General features: G+C 35.6%; 1 protein-coding gene across 1 annotated transcript; it reads right to left on the bottom strand.

The window, feature by feature from the left end:
* Positions 1-1,587: 1,587 nt before the first annotated feature.
* LOC121429754 (chromodomain-helicase-DNA-binding protein 1-like) lies at positions 1,588-26,114 on the bottom strand. Its single transcript, XM_041626958.1, has 23 exons — positions 25,966-26,114; positions 22,615-22,727; positions 21,925-22,037; positions 20,817-20,931; positions 19,314-19,427; positions 18,265-18,421; positions 17,287-17,375; positions 16,539-16,608; positions 15,927-16,037; positions 14,194-14,364; positions 13,183-13,411; positions 11,957-12,113; positions 11,278-11,461; positions 10,798-10,881; positions 9,732-9,892; positions 8,516-8,595; positions 7,792-7,979; positions 7,402-7,500; positions 6,632-6,817; positions 5,384-5,492; positions 4,637-4,891; positions 4,011-4,083; positions 1,588-3,122 (listed from the first exon to the last, which is right to left on the bottom strand). The coding sequence occupies exons 1-23, from the start codon at positions 26,060-26,062 to the stop codon at positions 3,009-3,011; spliced, it is 3,069 nt and encodes a 1,022-aa protein (XP_041482892.1). The 5' UTR covers positions 26,063-26,114; the 3' UTR covers positions 1,588-3,008.

Here is a 26,114-nt window from a genome sequence, read left to right as displayed (position 1 = left end):
AACTTGTGAATTCTTACGTTCTTGCATGATTACCATCAATATAATAAATTGTAAGTTGTGTGTTACAAAAATTAATTTTTTTCTATCCCAATTTCTCCATTTTATTAGAAAATGCATTGTGTTTTGAAATTTGTCCAGGTTACCTATTATTAGTGCAAGCTTTCATATATCTGATTATGTTCCACAGGGGTGAAAGAAACATCTCAAACTTGTTTAAAATCCTAAAACTGTTAACAAATAGTAAGAGACAAATCAATAGACAAACCATTGCATGTATATCTATCTAATATATATTTTGTTATTATTTAAAACCACAGTATCATACATTCTCTTATAGTTTCAAAAACTTTATGTCTGACATCTTGCCCCTGGGCATCTTGCATTCTTTTGTAAAAAATTAAATCTGCACTCAATTTCACTCTCCAGGATAGAAAATTTATCTCAATGAAATAAATCTTTAAAGAAATAGAAGCGTGTATATGATTACCCTGTATATCACTTTTTCAACATGCTCCTTATGTGACGTCATAAGCCATAAATAGCTTCATGTAAACAGAATGCCTATTTACGGGTCATGTGACCCTTCATGGAAAATATGCTCATTTGCATACAACATGACACTTGTGGGAATGTCATTCAATCACATGATGCGCTATGAGCCAATCAAATTGCAAAGATTATTTTAGTGAGGGGATAAAACTCCATATATTTAATACAGAGGGAAATATTCAGGTCCAAATTGTTGACCTTTAACCTTGTGAACCTGAACATATAATGTGTACATATTTTCCATAGATCCACTTTGATTTGTATTATATTCACATAATCCTAAATATATAGCTAGAATTTGCATTCTAAAAGTGGTACAAACATAACAGAATTCAAATATTTCAACAAAACAAATAGGCAGAGTCAGACTTCAATGTAATAATGTCAACTATGGCATCATACAAAACAACAGCAAGGAATGGCCAAAAACATACAGTACATATTATCTAACATCACTTTGCATACATCAAAACTCTTCACACATTTAAGACTCAAAGCCCTTAATTCCATAATACACATTGGAATCTCATAGAGTCATGTCGCATTGCACAAATTTATAAATGATTTGTTTGACAAATATACTTTCTACCAGTTGTATCATCCTGGATGACAGCCTACATCTATATCAACACTAAAAAAATTTTCATAGCATTTTGCAAAATTTTATTCATTTATTTGTTTATATAGATTTAATATCTACATGTATTTACAACTGTTATCTTAACCCCAATGCCCTTGGTCGCATTTGAATTTCAGCCTTTATTTGGGCTTAAGCCTGACTAACTTTTTTAAGCTTGAAAGAAGGTAGTACATCCTCTTTCTCCCTCTTTTCAAACATAACCTCATAAATTGTTCATTATATTATTACTACTTTTGTTATTTCTCAATTCATAACATAAATAGACAAATGTTTAAAATCATACCCCCCCCAAAAAAAGGAAAAAACCAAATTGTGTACATGTACATTTTGTCAATATAAACTAGTAATTTCTACTTGGATGAATTGTTTTCTTTCTTTATTTTACACTCTTTATTCATTCATTCATTCATATACATATCTTTCATTTATAGTTAAAAATTACTCTAACAAACATATTGATATGGTGATACACAAGAAATAGACATAATTTATGAAGCGAGGAGACAACTTAGAAGGTAGAAAAGCCGTATTAAAATAAAAACAGGCACATCCTTAATTGTATTTCAGAATTTATATTACATACACTTCACACAAATAGAGAAATATAGAGCACACCCTACTCGCTAATATAGGAAATACTTTCTTCATAAGGCAATATCTCTGAAAGACAAGTATCAAGATATGAACATTTCCATTTCCATAATCTCAACATATGGCTGTTCCTAAAATTATAATTTCTAAAAAAGCTATTACTTACATATACAATCACAATGTTTGATTAAATGTAATGCGAGTTATTCTGATATGTTAACATACTCTAAAAGAATATAAATCCTATGGAATGCTACAATTCTATGTTTCTTATTCAAAGTTAATGGAAGAGATAAAATACCAAAGAATGGGAATTTATTTGTTTACAGCAGGCAAAAAAAGGTGGAAAGAAAGACTAGCAGGTAGCATGAATAATCCCTGGATTAATGAAAGTCAAGTAATTTATAATTTCTGTAAATAACAATTTAAATATGAAAAAAAAATCACTGATTATATTAATTTTCGCTTTGAGTTGAGCTATGTATTCAATATAATAGACCCCTCCCCCTCATATTCATAAAACCTGGTAGTTATAGACAACAATACACAATAAGGCGATTACTAGTAACTGTATTAGAGTTTTATCGATATGGGCCCTCTTTACTAAAATACATATAGGTAAACTTTATAAACAAAAGTATTTTTTTGAGTTTTGACAACCTGAAAACTTGCCCAGACCCTTGCCAGACATAGCAACAACCAATATATGGCAAATACATGAAGATTCCAAGAATTACAGCTTATTTACATCCAGGAATTCGAATGACAGTTCACACACACATTGAAAAATTGGGGGAAGTTGTAAGGAAGAAACACTCAAACTTGTATGACCGGAGATTGTCCAATTTCAAAAGATCGACACATGTACTTGTACAGGTAGGTTTACAAATTTTATGAGCTGCGAACTGTAGGATATAACAAAACACATTCAATGCCAGAGGAATTCAAACATAATGCTCAGCAAATCATAGCGATTATTCTGAAAATCTCTGCAAATTGAATCACAGTCACAATCGCGAACTTTCTTTATATTTTTCTGTCTGCACATGCAAAAAAAAAACTTTTTTACACCGATTTGCCAATTTCATTTTTTCTGTGTGTGAAAGCCGCTAATTTCTCTGTCTCCCTCAATGTAGGAATGTCTCTCAAATGCATATGATGGTCGATAACATTGATGATATGACGAAGTTTCTTCCGTGACGAAGGAACACATTCTACGATGCAATGTTCAGTTGATTATATAATCACGTTCAGGTTGTTTCCGTTGCTTAGCAACACTGTCCCACAGCCAATCAGCTGTTACCACTTGCAGAGATGAGAATTTGTTCAAATCACTTATATCCTAAAAAGAACAAGAATAACACACAAACAAAAATCACTCAAATCAATTCCAATCTTTCTCAGATTTTTCAAAACATTTTGAAGATTTCATACAGAGATACATGTAGATAGAAAAATCAAATCTGATTTTATTATTTATGAGAAAAATGGATGCAATTATCATGCTAGAGTTTCCCACATTTGTCTTAGACTGAAAGATATACCTTTTACCAGCTTCAAATGCATAGAGGTAGAAAATTTTGTACGGTACCATTTTTTTCTTATTTCCAGTTACAGTATAACCATTTTGTCCAATATCCACAGTTTCACTGTTTATGAAACAAATTTTTATTAGACAAAGTAAAACAAAAGATGAAGTAAAAATAACACCAAATGGGCATTAGATTAACTGAGGGTGAGACTAAGTGGTTGTTAGACAAGAGTAGTGTAGACCATATGTCCGTTATACCACATTGATAGTAGACCAAATGGATCTAGCCCATGTGGTACTGGACTATTTGGCCCGTATTCTGAAGTCGGGTTTAAGTTAAACTCAGGTTTAAAGTTGTGGTTTAAGTATGGGAAGCCAAACGTATCAATTTTTTATTAAGTTGTATGTTTCTTATGTTTACTGTGCTCTTTCCTGATTCATCGATGGTGAAGCCAATAATTTTTTTAGACTTCCTAGACAATTATGAATGATTTAAGAGCCAAATGAGCTGAAGTATGATGTCTCTACTGTTAGTGATTTATGTGACAATTGGCTCGCCATACTTAAACCACAACTTTAAACCCGAGTCTAAGTTAAACCCGACTTCAGAATACGGGCCTCTGAGTTTTTTATATGCTTGTAGGCCAAGTAAATATACACCCTTTTCAGAACTCCATCATATGAGAAAAGATTGCTTACCTCGTGAAAGCCTTCAGGAATAATAAGATGCGTCGTCTTGTCAGAACATTCTTCATCTACATCACCGTTATGAGTATGGTGGAGTCAAGGAGAAAATAAATAATGATAATTTGGGATTCATGATATGACTGAAATATCAAATTATTGTTACTTTGACCCTTCAGTTTGAATAGATGATATATTGTTTATCATGACATTATGAACAATTGAGATCTTAATACTTTTCAGACAAGAAATATGCCTTCAAATAATTTAAAATCAAGGTATGATTTTCATCAGTCCATTCCCACTCACTACAACCCTAAGGAAAAGAGTCATCCAAACGTAATCATGTTTAATTAAAGAGAACTAAAAAATATCCTTTCTCTGTTCTAATTTTTATCATTTCTGGGTAATTACTAATGATGAGAGTGTTAAATGAGTAGATAAATTTAGTCATAATTTTCACAAATTTGTATCTCAATTGGCTATCCACAGTTAAAACACAACTTAAGACCACAGTTCAGAGAATAGGAGATGGACAATGCTCTGGAAAACTATGTGACCCTAGATCTAGCCCTAAACATTTGATGAAATTAGGTAGAAAGCAATTGTAACCAAAAGCCATCAAGTAATGTAAAGGATATGCTACGATGTATCTACGAAGTTTCTTCCTTTCCTTTTCTCCTTCAACACCTTGATGGATGCAGACGGAAACACCTGACAGAAAATCGGCGAGACCGCTCCTCTCTTTCTCATTCTCCTCTCCACTATCATCTTGGTTGCTATGACGATGGCTTCTATGAGAGGATGAAGTCGATGGCTTGCTGTCATCATCATTATCATCGTCATCCTGTGGAGCGGGTCTTCTTGGTTTATTACCTTTCCTTGGATAATAATAACTGATTGGTTTTATGGTTAAGGAAAAAACTTTATGGTCAAGAAAAAAATAAAGTGTTTGGAAAGAGACAGAAACAAAATAAATTCTGAGAATTCTTTGTTTGTTAAGTTGGGTTTTGTGAGAATTACCAATGACTGAATAGTATTCTATAGAGACTCATGTAATTTAAATCTGAATACACAATTACTTCATTTAGTGCTAACAGGATAAATAATTTGATATCATTGACCTGATATTAGCTCACAAACAATGCAAGATGACCAATTACATGTAAGTCATCTGGGTCAAGTGCAGCACAATGTGGTTGAACTTTTTCTAAAGGAAATTAATTTGGTGGAGAGGCTTCAAACCTGCATTTAAAGGTCGTTGCCCAGAATAAGTAAAAAACATTTAAACTGAACATTTTCTTTGACTACAAGATTGACTCAATAAAATGGGTTTGATATAGGGGTCACCAAAGCACTTGATATTAGGGTGAACTAATAAAGGATACATAGAGGTCTGAATGCCTCTCGATGCAAGGTGTTTCCGGATCAGCCTCTCGGTGCCATACCAATTAAACGCAGGTGTAGAATGACCGATACGAGGTAGATGGACAGTTGCTATTCAGACGGACAGATGAGAAACATAGATTTAGACAGAGAAATAGTATACAGGTTTGCAACTAATATCAACAGAGTATTTCAATATTTTTTTAAATTAAAAGTAGGTGTCAAATGACCAATCTGAGAGAGATGGACGGTCGGTGCTCAAAATGAAAGATAAATAGACATGCATATAGACAGACATATCGAGCGTTAGAGACAGAGAATAACTTGAGTATGGTGTTTAAATAGGCTTTGCTTATCGTGTTGATCTGTTAAATCAATAACTTCTGATCCATTTCTCTTATCTTGTGTAATGAAATGATTCTCCCATTCCCTCTCTCTTTGTTTTGTTCCCTCTATCCTTCTCCTTCTCTTTCTCTCTTCTTCAGTGTTTACATTCATTTATAGATACATATACTATTTAATAGTATACATAGTATAATTCAAATTATATTATATGATTGTTGGATGTCCTTTTTACAAGAAAAATATCTACAGTTGATGTCATAAGCACATTTTTTTTAATTCTCTTAAAATTGTTTATTTCTTAACATGATTCATGTTTTAAAAAGTAAAACATGGTTTGATTCCTGTAATGTAAAAGATAATCACAGGGAAGTAACTTATTTCTCAGAAAAAGAGATTATATACAGTGCGAGTCAGCAAAAATGTTACACTTTTTAGATTAAGCATTTTTAAAGAAAATGTGGGAGTCAGAGAGAAATTCTATCATCTATGGATAGAGTAAATATTACTTTGTCAATTGGTAAAATTTGTTTCAGTGTTGTTGTTATGGTTGACTTGGCGCAAATGGGTTTTGACACTTTTTCAAACAATGACTGTTGTGCACTCAACCATAACAACACTGAGACAAATTTACCAAGTGACAAAGGAATATTTACTCTTTCCATACATGCTAGACATTCTCTCTGAATCCCACATTTTCTTTTAGAAATACTTTAAAAAGTGTAACATTTTTTCTGACTAGCACTGTATAATCAAAACAACAGAAGAAAAATTGAGCTTGTGACAAAATAGTTTACAGGTACTACATTGCATACATATCATATCAAGTGTTTATGACTAAGAAATTGTGCAGTCTCTATTCCCTCACCCCTTCTAAATTAAAACATGATAAAGGTCATTCATATTACCGTTGTGTTTCTTAGCTGCCTTGTAGAGTCTCTGCAGGCCTTTGTCAAGTGCCGTCAGCTTAATGCCACTCAGATAGTTGTTCTTGTCCCGGTGCTGCGCTACAATCAGGGCAACCCAATCGTTACCAGCATCCCTGCTCTCAATGTCATCGATCGGAATGAGATGGGCATCTCCTAAATTCAGATCTTTAACATGAAGCATAAGGAGCAAAAAATAATTATAAGCTCACTTCATACATAAGCCGTCTAGTGGATTGGACATGTGAAACAAATAATTCTCAAGGTGATGGCTCAAGAATTAAACGGAGAACTGTACATATTTATCATAACATGTGGCATACACAAACGTGGCAGATAAGAACATGGTGGCTACCATACTGATACAGTTGAATACAATTTATTTCAGAGACTGAAATATAATGTTTCTCCTTCCCCCCCCCCCCCCCCCTTTGTTTCTTCCTCCTCTCCTTCTCAACCTCATCCTCATGTTTTCATGTTTTCATGTTCTTCTTTTTCTTCCTCTTCTGTTCTTCTTTGTCTTCTTTTTCTACTCTCTTCCTGATGTTTTTCTCCTTCTATTAATTCTCCTTCCTTTTATCCTCCTCCTACTACTCATTTACCTTCTCCTCCATTCCTTCCTCCTCCCCCTCTGTCCTCATCCTTCCTATCTCCTACTCCTCCTCTTTCCTCTTCCCTTTCTTTCATCTTCTTGTCCTCCACATATTCCACCCCTCCCCTTTATAAGAAACATTAAGAGATACAATACTAACCTCTCATTTTGCCAGCAAGTTCATAAAGGCGTTCAGGTTGTGGTGATCGACGGGCAAGGGCAGTGAACAAACCTCCACGCCCCCAACTCCCACTGTCGTCTGCAAGAAGAGGAGATCATCAAAATGCTGTTTCACATTTTTCTCAAAAAGAAATGTTTTTTTATCAATTTTCATACACATGCATTTCACAATTTATCTATGAAAGTTCTCTGGTGTTATCTCTGCATGTATTCTTATTCTTAGGTGACAGCTATAGACATTATAAACACAAACTGTAGCCATGGAAATTTTTTTTAGTGGTCATGATAGACAGGTGGCTGCGATAGACAGGTGGCCAATAACACAGGTTTCACATTAATATTTAAAATGACCGTATTGAAGTGAACCTACCAACACAATGGACCACAATAGCATTCTGATCATTGGTATTCACTGGGTGAGTCACATCCCCCCTGACGTATCTAAGGGCCACACCCTCCTCTTCATCATCTCCCTCCTCCGACCCTTCATCATCATCATCATCTGTTTCCATGGCGATGTTTGAACTCTCGTAGCCTCTGGCTTCCCACATCTCTTTCCTGGAAGAAAATGAATAATGACAATTCAAATTTGTTATCTAAACAGAGTTGGAATGAAGAGAGTAAATCCTGAATAAGCCATTATTGTCACACATACATTTCATATTTTAATGCTAATGAACAGGTGATTTTTCCTCAATATAAACAAGGGTAATAGGGGTTTACAGGATTTGATCATCCCTTTCTAATTTTTTCTTTCTTTCTCCACTTTTTTCTCCCCCTTATTTTAATAGGTTTAATACAACAAGGTTATACCTTATGCTCACAGAGGAATCAGATTTAGATAAGGATATGTTGAAATATTCCATAAAATAAAATATGAAAGAAATAGTGAGTGAATGACAACTTCAGATACAATATTTTCATACCATTTCTGGTGTGTGTAAACTATTTGGTGATATCAAGCATAATTTTGAGATGTCTTAGCTCTCATACTTTCAGATCCGATTTTGATAATATTTTCAGTGTGAAGCTTCTCAGATTTTACTCTATTTGTTCAAATCAACTCAATGATAGGATGAACTTTAAGATCTTACATTCTTCGTCTTCTCTCTTCTGCTCTCTGTATCTCTGCTTCCTCCATCATCTTGGCTTTCTTAGCAGCATTCTCTTCTCTCTAAAAAGTAAACAACAAAATCAAATTCCTTTAGAAATTTTATGCAAAGATTTTGCTTTGTAAAATTCATTCAAACAATACTTTTTATCTTATCTCACACATGTTTTAATAACTTAACATTTCATTCTTATAAATCTTTTCCACAATTAAGAAGTAAAGTAGAGTAAAACCAACATCCAACAGTAGTGAGTGCACCCTTTGTGGATATGCTGATTAATAACTTTGAATTAAACTTCCTTGGGAATAAATGCTTCGAGATCATAACAAACAAGGGTATCCTGTCATTTCTTCTCTATTCTTTATTATTGTTTGATTAAAAAAAAAATCTTTTGACAAAAAAAAATGCATTCACTATTGAAATTTGTCTAATCCATTCACACTAAAAGAAATGTAATCAATGCATGAAATCTGAGTAAATCACAATTTCAGACCACTGATTCAAAACCAACTTGGTGAATAAGCCAGTTTGTATTTCCTTTCTGCGCATGATCAAAAGATTCTGCGCATGATCAGAAGAAGGTCATTTGTACTAAAGTGACATGGCGCTTTAAAATCTAATGAGATAAGCACCAACTTTGATGTCTTGATTATTCATATATTCTTTTGAATTGTCGTTTTCATTTACATCCACAAAAAACAACAATACTTCCACAAACGACTGGTATTTCACAGTTTGCAAAGTACATTGTGCAACATGCTAAGATATGCATTCAAAGAAGGGATGCAACAAATGCCTTCATTAAGTGTTCATTTGTGTGCTATTCTAGTCACCTGGTCTATTCAATTTCTTCATCCTGCTATGTAAGGCAAGCTTACGTAATATCTTGCTTTGAAATCTGCCTATCATGATGAAAGAAATGAAAGGTCATTTGACCAAAATTGTCCATGAAGTAACTACGAACTGGTCTATTCCGGCAAAAAGCATGAAGTCTTGCTTATGTTTACTTTCAATATTATCAAGGTGATCCTTATTATGATATCGTGTTTTTCTATGGTTTGTACTGAATATAATCGTGGGGTTTTTTTTTTCACTTTGTTTCTATTTTATAAAACAGACTTGCTGATAAGTAGCCTTGCAACAACAAAGTCACTTGCCTGCATCTAGTTCCACTCAGAAACAATACAACTTTCCATACCTTTTTCTTTCGTTCTGCCTTCTCTTCCTCCGTCAGCTGTTTTCTCTTTCTGGCTACCATAGGTAACACTGACATCATCTCTAATGTATCTCCCCTTTGGCCTCGATTCTTTCTCATTGCTCTTGATCCACTCGCCTCTTCCTGGATCAAAGCTATTTGAGCTACAGAAAGAAAGACAAACATCAACCGACATTTATTAAGCACCGTAATTGGACAAATACTTTATTACATTAAACAAGGCAAAAGCGATTTTGTGTCTTGCCAATTCTGAAATAAACCAGAAATATCGTGATTTGCGAGGGCACGCAACAGAATTGTATCGAAACATCATTGTGAAATGACTGGGATGGAATAACACTTGTAATAAAAGCCTTGCACGTAAACTTTAATGTTGACCTGAAGATGACCTTTGACCTTACCATGTGACCTCCGACTGCAGCATATCATGCAGGTCCCCCAAGTCCATCTACCATCCAAGTTTGGTTGAAAAGTGACTTATGGTTGCGGACTTAAGTGTCATAAGAGAGTCTTGCATGTAAACTTTAATGTTGACCTGAAAATGACCTTTGACCTTACCATGTGACCTCCGACTGCAGCATAACATGCAGGTCCCCCAAGTCCATCTACCATCCAAGTTTGGTTGAAAAGCGACTTACAGTTGTGGAGTTATGTGTCATTAGATTTGTGACGGACGGACGACATTTGGATCCCTAAGTCTTGCCTTCACCTCTGGTGGGCGAGACAAAAAGACATAAACTAAACAAAAAACTTTTCTATTTCAAGTGATTAAACAACTAGACGATGATTAAAAAAGGAAAGTAATATAAGTCACTGAAAAGTAAAATACAGCCTACAGTTATATCAGAGTTGTCTGGGAAGAAATTTTCAAATGCTTGAGCACCAAGACAGCCCAGCTTAAGTCGGGATGATAATAATAGCAGGGCCCGCTGGGAGAACAGTTTTTGGAACTGAAGTGGCTATCCTGGGTAAATATACTATTATTATTATTATTAGATGTATAACACACCAAACTTCTGGATGAGAGTGATTCGTCTCGGACACTTACCTGACATCATTTCATCAAATGCTTTCTTGTCTGCTGCGCTCGTTTCTTTAGAATAGTCCTTCCCTTCAAACATGTACATATGATCTAGGGATAGAAAGTATAATCATTAAACAGTTGTGTGGCAATTGCAAAATTGATTTTTGACATTTTGTACCAGCATAATTTGGCACATATTTTTTAATCACACATATAAATACTTTGGGGTCATTTCATGGATTCTGTTCGAACTCATTTTCAGATCATTACAATATCTGGAATTTATATTTAAAGGTTAAAGTTGAGAATACCAGAGCAAAACCTGTAGAATATTAACGAGAGACAATAAGGTGGTCTTTGTGGAAAAGGTGCTCCAATTTGAAATGCCATTCAAGGGAAACCACATAGTTCATTATTTATTGTAAAAATAACAGTCGGACAGATGTACAGAGGCATTAAAAAGCGAGATTCTCATACAGTAAATGAAAGTATCACAAACACTACCTTTTTCTTCGTCTGATCCCTCCTCCTCCTCCTCCATCTTCTCTTCCTCCTCATCATTTCTTTCATCCGGCATCCATTCTCCTCCAGCGCTACCTCCAAGGATCTCCTGGAGCTGAAGGTCCTTGACTGAACTCTCATCGGACTGTAGAAGCTTCTCAAGGCCAAACTTCAACATGTCTGAAAGCTGGACAGGGGAGCATATATCATGAAACATTTTGTTAGTGATTTTCACAGACATATGTTATAAGCTACTACAAATCCTTGCATCTGATTGGCTAAGAGCAAAGTAGTGTGAGAAAAATCACTGACAAAACTTTTCATGAAAAGCTCTCCAGACTAAAAGTAAAATAATTTCAAATGTTAACGAGCACATTCAATTCACATGAACATAAGCAGTTAATTTCAGCAATATTCATGGCAATGACAAAATCGAAATTTCTTTTCAGATTGGTGTGTACACAGTTCTTTTTACAGAGTTATTAAATATTTTGAAAGTCTTTCAGGAGCAGCAATTACTGTAAAAAGATGGCATGAAAAAAGCCATGAGAGACAAGGAGGAAACACATTTCACCGGCCAATAAAGACTAAACAAAAACCTCAAGTTACAGACACAAATCATGCAAGCAGGAACATAATTTGGCTAGCCTAGACAAAAAAAAAATCTTTTCTTTTTTAATACCTGGGTAGCATTTTCAGCTAGGCCACTATTGGCTGTTCCAAGGGAAAATTTGCCCCCCTCTATGACATCGTTGGTCAGTTTCAACTTCTCATCTGCTCTTCGGAGGATGAGCTCCTCGACAGAGTCTCTCCCAATCAGTCGAATGATCTTCACAGGCCTGGGAAAACAACAGATCATTCTTGTAATAGATGACATGAATCAAATTCATCACAAAGCCCAGCATGCTCCAACTCTGACCCAATATTTTTCAAACTGCATTTTGCATCAAATATGAAATTAAAAAAAAGGAGAATCATTTTTATTCAAAGTCCAGAATAATGCTAGGTATGTTAAAATGAAATTTCTCCTTCACTGCGAGTCCTGTAGTCGAAAAAAATTCCATTTGGCTTCAAATTGCAGCCAATAAAAAGATGACATCCCTACAATTTGGTAATGAATATGCTTATATTCCTTCAGGGAGGCTTGCAAAAGTCTGGAAGTTCAATTTTGAAATTCACACCACTATTCATAACTTTGATCATTCTTTTTTTTTACGTTCCAGTGTTCATATTCAATATCAATTATTTTCAGTCAAACTTAAAGGTCAAGTCCACCTCAGAAAAATGTTGATTTGAATCAATTGAGAAAAATCAGACAAGCACAATGCTGAAAATTTCATCAAAATCGGATGTAAAATAAGAAAGTTATGACATTTAAAACTTTCGCTTATTTTCAACAAAATAATTATATGAACAAGCCAGTTACATCCAAATGAGAGAGTCGATGATGTCATTCACTCACTATTTCTTTTGTTTTTTATTGTTTGAATTATACAATAATTCAATTTTTTACGAATTTGACGATTGTGACCTCCTTGCCTAAAGAACAAAATGTTAGAATAATGGAATTCCATGTGTTCAGGGAGGAATGAAACTTCATTTCACATGCCAATGATGAGAAAATAAAAATATTTCATATTTCATATAATGAAATACAAAAGAAATAGTGAGTGAGTGATGTCATCAACTCTCTCATTTGGATGTAACTGGCTCGTTCATATAACTATTTTGTTGAAAATAAGCGAAAATTGAAAATGCCATAACTTTCTTATTTTACATCCGATTTTGATGAAATTTTCAGTGTTATGCTTGTTAAATTTTTCTCTTTTTATTCAAATCAAGTTTTTGTTGGGGTGGACTTGTCCTTTAGATATTTGTGAAACACACCCTTAGAATTGATTTTCTCACCTTGTTTGACCAATCCTATGGGCCCTTGCAGCCGCCTGAAGGTCATTCTGAGGATTGTAATCACTATCTACAAAGATGACTGTGTCTGCTCCGACCAGGTTCAACCCTTGACCTCCGGCCTTTGTGCTGAGAAGGAACGCAAAGGTATCGTCTCGCTGGTTGAAGTTCTTCACCGCCAGATAGCGTTCTTCCCCACGGACCGAGCCATCCAGGCGCTCATACTCATAACCTATTTAAGAAAATCACTGGTTTATGACTGTACAAGCTTAATACTTGATTTCTATTTTTCCTCCTCAGGTACGGATCCAGAGTCAAAACTTTTACAGGATGTGAATTTGACAAGCAAAAAAAATGGCTGCCTTACCAAAATGAAGGTATTCTACTCATATAGGCTATTCTTTAATTCATATAATGAAATATAAAATAAACAATGAGTACATGACAACAACAGTTTTCTCATTAGCCTGTTTTATTGCTGTAAAAACAGGTGAAACTGTAAAATGATTTTTATGTATTAAGCTTAAATTTTGGGGGGTGAACTTGACATTTAATCATATACACTCATTTATTTTACTCACTACCAAAGTAAATAAAAGAATCCTGTAAAAATTTTCCTACATAATTTTCTAATTCATTATTTAAAACCAGATTTTGATGAAATTTTCAGCATTATGCTCAGTGAATTTTACTCTATCATCAATATTCAGATATAATCATTTTAAGCCTGGGACCCATCTTATAGAGTTGCAATTGATCAGATCAATCGCAACTATAGAAAGCCAGCAAACATGAAATGCATGTTTGTTCATAAAAAATTCTAGATATGGATGTATATCCATAAATTCATTTATTTCTTGACAATTTGGGTTTCTCATTTGTATACAAAGGACATTTTACAAATTTCCTGTATAAAAAATTGTGACACTGATGGATTTCCATAGACTTGCGTTTGATTGGATCAATCGTAACTCTTTGTAAGACAGGGCCCTGGAGTGACCCCTTGAACCATACCTCTGAAAGCCAGGTAATCTTGCAGAATGTCCAGCATTCGGGTCATCTGGGAGAAGAGAAGTACCTTGTGACCCTGTTGCCATAGAAACATCAACAGTTTGTCAAGAAGGTGAAGCTTGCCTGAGCATTCAACCAGATGCTCTCCTAGTTCAAATGGCTCGGGTTCCACACCTAGATATTATACAGGTCAAATAAAGCTGTGTGTCAAAAGCTTTAAAGGGATTGTTTAACTTTGTGAGCAGCTGATTTAAAAAATATCAAACCAAGATGAAACGTGTACAAGTGCATGTATTAGACCTAATAAACCCTGAAAACAATCTTTATTGAGAATGAAAAGCTAAAACTACAAGGCAAACCCCGATTTTGTAAATAGGCGTCTTATAGACACCTTAATAGTACACATAAGTGTATGGGATGAAATTAAGATGGTGTTTCTGGTCACTTTATATTTCAATTTTTGAAGCACTAAATAATTATTTTTGAACGCAATTTTTTCTGGGCTTCATTTTTGTAACATATCACTGACACACGTGACAAGTGTGATCTTCTAGCTCAGATTTTTTAAAAGTCAAATCAATGTTAATCAATCACTTTAAGCTAACTATATGTAGTTTCACAAAACAATGATTTAAAGAGAAATATTTTGTGACCCTGCAACCAAACAGCAGCTTGTCAAGAAGGTGAAGTTTGCCAGAGCATTCAACCAGCTGCTCTACAGGTGGGTGTTTCATAAAGCTGTTCTTAAGTTAAGAGTGACTTTAAGAACAACTGGTGATCCTTTCTTGTGGTAAATGGTATATTGAATTGGCAATGGTTTAGCGCATAAGAAGGGTTCACCAGTCGTTCTTAAAGTTGCTCTTAACTTACGAACAGCTTTATGAAATGGCCCCCAGGTTCTACACCTAGATGTTGAACAGGTCAAATAAAATCTGCATCAATAAAGTTTAAGCTAAACTTGTCTAGTTGAGGTGTTGTGGCACAGAAAATAAGTCTTTGAACTTAGAACTACTATTTCCTGGGTTGAAAATCCCACCACAGCGCTCTCGTCCTTTGAAAAGGCATTTATCTACATTTGCCACTCTCCATCCTGGTGGAGTAATCGGTTACCCATTTGGAAGACTTCCTTGAATGCTTGAGCACCTGGGGCCCGTAACACAAAGCTTAGCAATGATCGTAGAACATTTTTCTGTGATCGATTACAATGTACAATCGATCATGAAAATCAAGTGTACCTTTGTGTTATGGGGCCTTGATCAGAGTAGCCATTCTAAAACCAGAGTAATAATATGCAGTGCTTAATAACATTGTATTAAGCATTATATAAATTTTGGATATTACAATTTGCAGCAAACATTAATTTCATGAGAAAGTCTGTAAATCAAGGTTTATCGGCATCAGATCATAGTAGATCTAGATCTGGTAGAAATATATTTTATAAAACTAACTTAGTAATATCATGAAATCTGAGCAGAATGGCAATGTTACTATATTTATAGGTCTTTATGAAAAAGCCTTCAGAACACTCGTTTAGCTACCATTCAAAAGTCTATGGGTATTTCACAACACCGACTTCACAGGCTTATAGTTTACCTGAAAAGGACTGTTGGATGGATGGGTAGAGGGTAAAGATGAAAATTAAAGGGTGTGGAAGAGAAAGATGAGAAAGGGAGATCCACTCTGTATCATTTTATAAACTTTTCATTTCAAATAAATCGTAAAACAACTCAACTTACCATCAAAGATATATGGATGATTGACACACTTGCGAAGCTGCATAAGGGTATTCATCAAACTTGTCTTGGTGCGAGGGACTCCAACAACATCAATCTGTTGCTCGAAAGCAGCTGCAATATAAATATAATATTGACCCATGTTTGTTTTGATATTGACACTTTTGCAGAAAAATTACAGAAGAAAAGAAGACCTATTAGATCATTTCTATTACTCTCTGGAGTATATATAAAATCTTGATTTTCAAGAGCAGACAAGATTCAGAATAAAATAGAAACGGGAAAAGTATCATGCTTCATGGCTTTGAATGAAGTGTAATTGAGATAAGGTAGAAAAAATGCCCTTAAAGAAATAAATCAATAAATGTATGATTTACCTACTTAGAAAATGTATTTTTGTTTAAACATGATGTTTGAGACCAAGTGGATATTGGAAAAATGGGTGTAGTTTTATAACTTCAAATGATACAAAACAGTAACTAGGCTAAATCACAAATAGACTAAATGGTTAGTAGATGAACTGATTGTACTTGAAATAGGGCAAAACCATGTGGGAAAAAAACCAAACAGAATGTATAATAAGCAGGTGTTTACAGAATAAATGGAAAGTCTTACCATGATCCTTTGTGAGGATAGCTTTGTATAATTTCTTCTGGAGTCCAGTCAATCCATGGAAAAGAATCACCTGTACAATAGGAAACCACCTTTAAATCATAGGCACTTTGACATACATGAAACACCTTGGCCCATATTCTGAGGTCAGGTTTAACTTAGACCATGGTCTAACTTTGTGCTAAAATTATGGGAAGCAAATAGTGTCAAAATTTTTAGTAAGTTGTATGTTTCTTATGTTTACTGTGCTCTTTCCTGATTCATTGATGGTGAGGACAATCATCTTTTTATACTTTCTAGACAATTCTGAATGATTTGAGAGCCAAATGAGCTGAAATATATGATATAAATATGTTAGTGATTTATGTAACAATTGGCTATCCAAACTTAAACCACAACTTTAAACCTGACTTAAACCCGAGTTACACCTGACTTCAGAATATGGGCCCTTGACAGCCATGAAACATTAAACACGTCTCACGGCTAAAACATTTCTGAAGCTACATATCAATCAAATTGTATCAATTTATAGAATCATTTGTCTATCACTCTTTAGTCACCTGATTGGTCAAAAGTGGGGATGTGTCTTTAATCATACCTGCAGAACAAAGAACTTGGGTCATTACCAGGGGCAACAGTAATAGTTATTGAAGGATGCCCTTTGCACCCTAGTAGTCCCCGGCAAACGGTCAGTTATATTTTGTTGTGATCTCTATTATATTTGCAAGTACAATATTAGTGATATTTTTACCTCTGATTTCTTTGGCAGGTCAAGGACTACTTCTGACTTAGTTCGTCTCAGCAGAAAAGGTAGGAGCATAGAGTGAAGCTCATCTTTCACTGCAGAAAAAAAATGTACAAACTAATAAGGACATGAAACAGATTACCAAGGAAGCTGATTCCATGACATTTGCTCCCGCGATAATTGCTCCATTATAAATTCCACACACACTGGATAGAACACTATACCCTACACTAAACATGACCCAAAACATAACGTAAACCCAACTGCAATCCTAACCCTACATCTCAGACAAATAAAGCCTGGGGCCCGTTGCAGAAAGAGTTGCAATCGATCGCAACTCTAAACCTCATGCGCAACTTGATTTTCAACCAATCAACAGCGCGCATTTGGGACTTGCGTTTGATTTTTTGACTTTCGTTTAAACGCAACTCTAAAAATCATGCGCAACTTGATTTTCAACCAATCAACAGCGCGCATTTGGGACTTGCGTTTGATTTTTTGACTTGCGTTTAAATGCAACTCTTTCTGCAACAGGCCCCTGGAAGAGTTGTCGCAGGAAAAAATGACATGTCACTAGGCACCCAACTACTTTCCAAAAGGCTGCACTCCTAATCATCAGCATGGTACAGCCTCCTGTTGGGTCCAACATGCTATAGATGTATGTTTTTACTTGCACCCATGCATGCTTATTTATGTCAGCGACTCAAGTCTTGCTCCTTGTCATCTCCGTTGGCACAGAACATGACACAAATCCCAGCACAGAACTTGTGCATTGACGTCATCGTGCCTCCACCTTAGAGGCTGAATTCATTGCCCTGCGTGCGTTGGTGATCTGCAACTGGTGCACCTCTGACAACTCCTTTTACACATATTACTATATCCTCTGAAAGAAGGCGCTGTGAGATTATGTCATCATATGAATACGGAATATAACTTCCAAGTAGCTTATTTTGGGGAATTACTGCAACTAGTATTACATCTTACCTTCATCATCACTGATATCTTCATAGGTCTCCACAAACTTGTCGGCTAAACTTGGCCTGAAGACCCGAGGGGCCACGAAGGAAAGAAGGGCGTAGAGTTCCCGCAGGTTGTTCTGAATCGGTGTTCCCGTCAACAGGACTATGTGCCTGACATCAAGCTGAATCATGGGATGTTGAAGTAAAGGAATGAAGGGTGCATCAAAATAGAAACAAAAAGGACAACAATTGTTTTACCAAAGAACAACACAATATTTACTTGAACTCGAAGACAAAAATAATGATAAGACCATAATACATGTATTTTAACAAACAGAACATGTTTCAAGGTAACCATACCTCATCCTCAAAAATTGTTTATTTCAAGGGATAATGGGGGAGGGGCTTTGGGCTGTGATTGAACCAGTTGGATCTATTCTCCTCTTAGTTATTAGTGGAAACAACCCATCCATCAGAACAAATTGTGTGGCATCACAATCTTACATTCAAACTTGCCATGCTGCTAAGTTGGCTAAAACATAAAAATTGCCCGGGTACAATTGTGAAATGATTGATGACGCAGAGTGGACTATCTTGCTCATGTGCAGTAGGGCCAATTTCCCAAAACAAAAGATTCTATGTCATGAATGAAAAAGCCAAAGCTTCCTGATAATTCATGTATGGAAGGTGTATTGAAATAAGTGGGAAGGGCACACGACAGCATTGGGTAGGTATGCATTAAGATATCATCATTTGGGGTTGTGTACAAAACATATGGGGGAAATGAGAGAGGGGCGAATTAGGGGGCAAGTTTGAAATAGCAACATGTTCATTTCCCTGAAAAATGCAAACAAAATTGGAAATAAACATATCCCCGAGATTTTTGCGAAAGGAGACGTGGAATTGTGCCTTTGTGTGGCCCCTGTGCCCCCTCCCTCTAGCATTTTCCCAAAACCATGTGCGGGTATAATAAAGTTTGCCTACCCATGAACGAAATTTGCATTTCAAAAATTCACAGAAGTGCCCAGTCTTAACCTTGAAGTGTATTTGATCACACTGATTTATTAATTTTACCTCTTTAAGAGACTGATGAAGAAGAGAATTCTGGTTCTTCAGACGATGAGCCTCATCCACGATCAGCGCTGACCAAGAAAACTTCTGGAAAAATGATTCATCCTTCAGGCAAATCTGGGAGGGTGGTGGAAATGGAAACAATAATAAATGATAATATACAAATAGCAAATACGCATGAGTGCGATGGTGCAAGATTTCGCATGAGGTGAAAGAAAGATGAATAGAGCGTCTATTTCTTTCACCGAATGTGAAATCTCGCACATAAGAATATTCGCTATTTGTATTGTACAACGCCTCGGAATTTAGCGAAAATATGAAAAAAAACAAGAGTTTATCCCTGTAGTAATCTATGAAAAGGGAGCAAAAATACTGAAAGCGGAAAGCAAAATGCCACAAGCGCCCATGACCTTGGGCAGCATTGCGCATTTAACCAGCAGGCTTATAAGCGTATTGCACCTTCATTTTTACTGAGCGCAATGAATTCAATCGTATTGTGACGTCACCTCCTGAAGCCACGCTACGGTACGTTTTGGATGGTACGTCTTTTGTGCAACAGTACAAATGTTTGACATTCAGCCTCCCATTTGCTCGCGTACAACAAGATAAGTAGGCGTTGTACAATAGTGAATAATGACTGCTTCTTTTTAAATATTTAATTGTCCCAGTAGCACTTAGTCTTCGGGCACAGACCCTGATTGAAACTTTGATCAACAAATGGGTCTTCACACACAAGACTAGCACAATTACACAAGAGGGCCTTCACTACACATGTAATTGTAGGCTGTACATTCAGAACCCTGAACTCGAGCGAAAGTCTAGTGACACTTTTACTGATTATCTTGAGTCATTGGAATGTGGTTTGCCCACATATGCTATGCGCACATTCTCCACTCCCTGTGGAGCAATACACCAAGAGCTACCATGTACAAATTGCCATGTAAGCAGTCAAATCATATATCCTACAGAATGATTAGTCTAGACACAGGTCAAAAATGCTCACGTCATAAGAAAATGTAGTCAAAACATTTGTCATGAAGGAAATATAGGCAGAGCATACATCATAATGAAAGCATACGTCACATACCGGAGAGGGTTAAATATCATGGCCAAATAATAATTGCTCACAAAATACAACAGAGAAAATAAGTAATAAATGTTTATGTCATATTGATTGTTGAATTGTGATGTGTAATACTGACATCCAATGACAAAAGAAAGTTACTCTTGAGTTTCTTTAAGTGAGGAAATGTGCAATTGTTTTATGTGTGAATAATAAATATAGTTACTTGCTTTTGAAACATTTATATTTCATAAATTGGTGGTTTTATGACTCCAAATCCTTGAACATCATGAAATACAGTACCTCAAATAAAGCAAATAAGAAAATTTTTTGGGGAAAAAATCAGATTTTTAAATTTTTTTTATGGGACGACAGAATACTTTTTAGAGCATCATAGAACATGATGCCATTCATACACGTAAAGTTAGGAGAAGTCCCCATACCTCATAAGTTGTCAAAATGACATTGACATTTTCCATGGAGCGAAGCTCATGGCGGAGTTCACCTCGATATGTCTTCTCTCCTGTGTAAGATACTACTTTCAAATGAGGAGCAAACCTGAACAAAAGAAAAAAGTTGATTTGATATCACAGTCAAGCCCTCCTGCTGTAAAACCAAATGTGCCGAGGACAGTGACAATGACAGGGGTAATTACGATAATGGTGATGATGATGGTGATGATGGTGGTAATGATGATGATGATGATGATGATGGTGGTGGTGGTGGTGGTAATGATGATGATGATGATGATGATAATGATGATGCTGATGATGGTGGTGGTAGTAATGATGATGATGATGGTGGTGGTGGTGGTGGTAATGATAATGATGATGATAATGATGATGCTGATGATGGTGGTGTGGTAATGATGATTAAGATGATGATGACGATGATGATGATGACGGTGGTGGTGGTAATGATGGTGAGGATGATGATTATGATGATGATGATGACGGTGGTGGTGGTGGTAATGATGGTGATGATGATGATTATGATGATGAAGATGAAGATGATGATGGTGATGATGATGATGACGATGGTGGTGGTGGTAATGATGATGATGATGATGATGGTGGTAATGATGATTATGATGATGATGATGGTGGTGGTGGTGGTGGTAATGATGATGATGATGATGATAATGATGATGCTGATGATGGTGGTGGTGGTAATGATGATGATGATGATGGAGGTGGTGGTAATAATGATGATGATGATAATGATGATGCTGATGATGGTGGTGGTGGTAATGATGACGATGATGATGATGATGATGATGGTGATGATGATGATGGTGGTGGTAATGATGATGATGATGGTGGTGATGTTGATGATGCTGATGTTGAAGAGGATGATTGTGATGATGATGATGACGATAATGATGATGATGATAATGGTGAGGAACCTGATGGTGATGACAATGATAATGATGACTGGTGATAATAATGACTGATGTTAATGATGTTGGACATAATGACACTGATGGTTACGATGTGCATGCCAACAATGCTGATGATGGTGGTGACGATGATAGAGATCATCACAACATACCTTTTCAATTCATCTTGCCAGTTTCCCATCACAGAAAGGGGACTTACAACTAAAGCTGGATCCTCACTACACTCCAGCTCAGATCCAAGGATGTATACAAGCAGAGAGATGGTCTAAGTGTTAGAAAAGACAGGAGGAAAATACATTTTACATAGTAACCTGAACATCACAACCTTAAATTCAAATTTAATATAAAAGAACTTTTAAACTTTCTAATTCAGTCCATTACAAAATGAGTAGGATCTTTTTTCTTCTCTTTCTCTCTACTCTTCCGTCTTTTCTAAAATAATTCAAATTTAACCTTTAGTCAATGGTCATGCAAAAACTTGGCTTAATTTTTCATAAAACCTGTGACAAAAGTGACCATAATTTATTGCGATATGAAAGGTATCCTCCCAAATGTACAAAAATTGAAATATTTAAATATAACTTAAAGAGTAAATATGAGACGTCACCATATCTCTCATATAGCCAAGATCAAGATGTGCACATAAATCTTTTGCAGAAATAAAGGCTCAAAAGTTCAAAAATATCATAACTTTCTTATTTTACAATCCAATTTTTATAAAATTCTCAGAGGAAGACATGTCTGTTTCCATTTCTTCTTCATATCAACTTGTTTTGGAGATGAAATACCTTCACCAACCCATATAAGGTAATTATATGATGATATATTTAGGGTTATCTTACCTGGCATGTTTTCCCAAGTCCCATCTCATCTCCCAGAATGCAACCATGTTTCCTGTGAAAACGCTGAATCATCCAGTTTGCTCCTTCCAACTGATACGGGCGAAGAGTGATGTCTGCAAAATAAAAACAACAAGTGGAATGCCTCTGGCCGTCTCACCTGCATCACGCGGTTCAATATAGCAGCAGTGCTGACTTTGAATACTACTCTAACTCGCACAAGATGTTCAGTGATACATGGTTACTCTTATGTCCACTTTTTATGAACTAGACCAATACACTTACAGAGATATGATGGTTATTCACCAAAAAACCCCAACATGGCCAAAGTTCATTGACCTTACATGACCTTTGACCATGATCATGTGACCTGAAACTCAAACAGGATATTCAGTGATACTTGATTACTCTTATGTACAAGTTTCATGAATCAGATCCATAAACTTTCAAAGTTATGATGGTAATTCAACAGATACACCCAATTCGGCCAAAGTTGATTGACCTTTGACCTTGGTCATGTGACCTGAAATGTGCACATGATGTTCAGTGATACTTGATTACTCTAATGTCCAAGTTTAATGAACTAGCCCAATAAACTTCCAAAGTTATGATGGTAATTCAACAGATACCCCCGATTCGGCCAAAGTTCATTGACCCTAATGACCTTTGACCTTAATCATGAGACCTGAAACTTGCACAAAATTTTCAGTGATGCTTGATTACTATTATGTCCAAGTTTCATGAATCAGATCCATAAACTTTCAAAGTTATGATGGGAATTCAACAGATATCTCCAATTCGGCCAAAGTTCATTGACCCTAAATGACCTTTGACCTTGGTCATGTGACGTGAAACTCATGCAGGATGTTCAGTGATACTTGATTAACCTTATGTCCAAGTTTCATGAACTAGGTCCATATATTTTCTAAGTTATGATGACATTTCAAAAACTTAACCACAGGTTAAGATTTCGATGTTGATTCCTCCAACATGGTCTAAGTTCATTGACCCTAAATGACCTTTGACCTTGGTCATGTGACATGAAACTCTAATAGGATGTTCAGTAATACTTGATTAACCTTATGGCCAAGTTTCATGAACTAGGTCCATATACTTTCTAAGTTATGATGTCATTTCAAAAACTTAACCTCAGGTTAAGATTTGATGTTGACGCCGCCGCCGCCGCCGCCGTCGGAAAAGCGGCGCCTATAGTCTCACTTTGCTTCGCAGGTGAGACAAAAATGACAATTCTTTACTGGACAATGAATAAATTACTTCACCCTGGCCAAAAAGGGGAACTTCAGGCTGAACTTTATGTCGAAATAAATGGAGTGAATTTCATTGAGCAAAACACTGAAATTTCATCAAAATCTGATAACAAATGTTCTATGTTATGCTTATTCAGGAAACTGAATTATATTGCCAATCCCCAAAATGGAGAAGTATATATCAAATCAAAGCAGAAAATAAAAACATGTGGTATACTTTATTTATCATGGAACCCAACGAAAGTCAGTTGATTGATAGTTTTAGAATTCTCTCTCTGAATGCTTCGAACACCGAAATACAGGCTGCGAAACTGGTGATTTTTTGTAAGTAAGCTCTCAATTTAATTTTCAGGTACTGCCCTGTGTTGGAATTGACAATGCATGCAGTGCAGTAGGCAGTGAAATTTCTCACCAAATTTTGATGACAAACAGATCAGCCAGGTTGTTTTTCGAAAGCTTGATCGCTATCAGTGCAACTCAACTACAGCTGAGCCTACGAACGTGCCAGCCAATCCACTGGCGCGTCCGTACGCTCAGCTGTAGTTGACGGCGATCGAAGAAGAACCAGGTTGATCTTGACCTGTTTGTCATCAAAATTCGCTTTTTTTCTAGCATATTTTTCAGAAAGATGGTAAGCTGATTGTACTTGATATAAATTTATCTTTATTATTTCTTCCATTTTCCCCCATCAAAAAGCAAAATTTAAGAATAATGGAGGTGGGTGCAAAAGCGTACCCACTTCCATAGAAGCTGTAATTAAGCGGCTGTTGTTTGCCCCACCACGAGCTCAATGGCCGTCATCCGTCTGTGTTGGAGGAGGACAAAAACTAGCACATCAATGATGTGTAGCTCATCCAGCATCTTGCAACAAAATTGAACACAATTTTAATTTCAGCCCAGTTGACACAGTAGTGTATTACATTGGTGACATAAAATGAGGATATAGAATTGAAATTGATGAAGAAATGACATAGAAGCATTTTTTTGTGATCTATGAATAAATTTCATATAAATTAAGCATAAACAATTTTCTAGTCAAAATTTCTAAACTGTGTAGAACCTTGGTAAATCTCATGTAGCTCTCAGATGGAACAAAAATAATCAAAATTAATCAACAAATAAATAAGTATTTTTGTGAGTTTTGAAAGTATATAAATAAATTAGATTATTTAATGACTTTCAAAATTCTGTGTTGAATTTTTTTATCTCCAACTCGAGCTATCATATAAAGCAAATAAAATATTACATAAATAAAGAAGAATTTTTTTGTGATTTACAGTCATGACAGTGTGCTGAGCGCATAAATAAATAACTTGCGCATATTATATAAGTGCGCTAAAAGCAAAAGATAAAAACAGAATGTAGATAAGTGGTATTATGAAAATGTTCTTATCTTTTGTCTTTCTTATCTTTCACAATTTATTCAACAATATATTTGACAATTGTTCGAGGGTATAATGTCACATCTCATGTCCTGTCCGAGTCATGATGGCTGTGTTCTTTCTTGCTCAAAATCGAACGGCCACTGGTAGTAACGAGCATGATTCCTTCCATCCTTTATTTTGTCATCTTTTTTTCTTCATTCCTTTATTTTTCTTTCTTTCCTTCTTAACTTTGTTTTTAACTCCTTTCTTTTGTCTGTGTATCTTCCTTTCTTTCATTCTTCATAAGTAATTGTTTTATTCTTTTCATTTCTTCCTCATTTTTATTTTTGCTTTCTTTTGTTTATTCTTCATCTTTCTTCCATTTTTTTTTATTTTGCTTTCTTTCCACCTTTCAAATTTTCTTTCTTTAGTCAAGTCAATATTTTTGCCTTTTTCTTTCACCTTTTCTCTCTTCTTCTTCTCAAGTTCTTTCTTTCTTTGTTTCTTATCTTTCTAGATAAGACCGTTTTTAGAATACCACCCCTGGACTGTCTTTAGAATACGGGCCAGGGCCCCAAAGCTTCGCCACAACAAATGTCCATGACTATTCTATTGAGTATGTCCGAATTTATTCAGCGTCGGATCCCTATTGGCATCGTACACGTATTTCAAATAAAATCTACACACTGTCATGGCATTTGAAAATAAATTCAAGTTTTTACCTTTCAATCCCAAATCGGAGAACTTTTCTGCTGAAATGCGGTCAGAAGTCGTTCCCCGGTCATCTATACTTGAAATCTTTGCCTTTATTCTCTCCATTGATGATGATATCTCGAAACTTCAGCTCACAAATAAATCCTCAACACAGATA

This window comes from Lytechinus variegatus, chromosome 16 (assembly GCF_018143015.1).
Source record: "Lytechinus variegatus isolate NC3 chromosome 16, Lvar_3.0, whole genome shotgun sequence".
Classification (NCBI taxonomy): domain Eukaryota; kingdom Metazoa; phylum Echinodermata; class Echinoidea; order Temnopleuroida; family Toxopneustidae; genus Lytechinus; species Lytechinus variegatus.
Note: the sequence above shows the minus strand (reverse complement) of the source record. Positions and strands in the feature narration are given on the sequence as shown.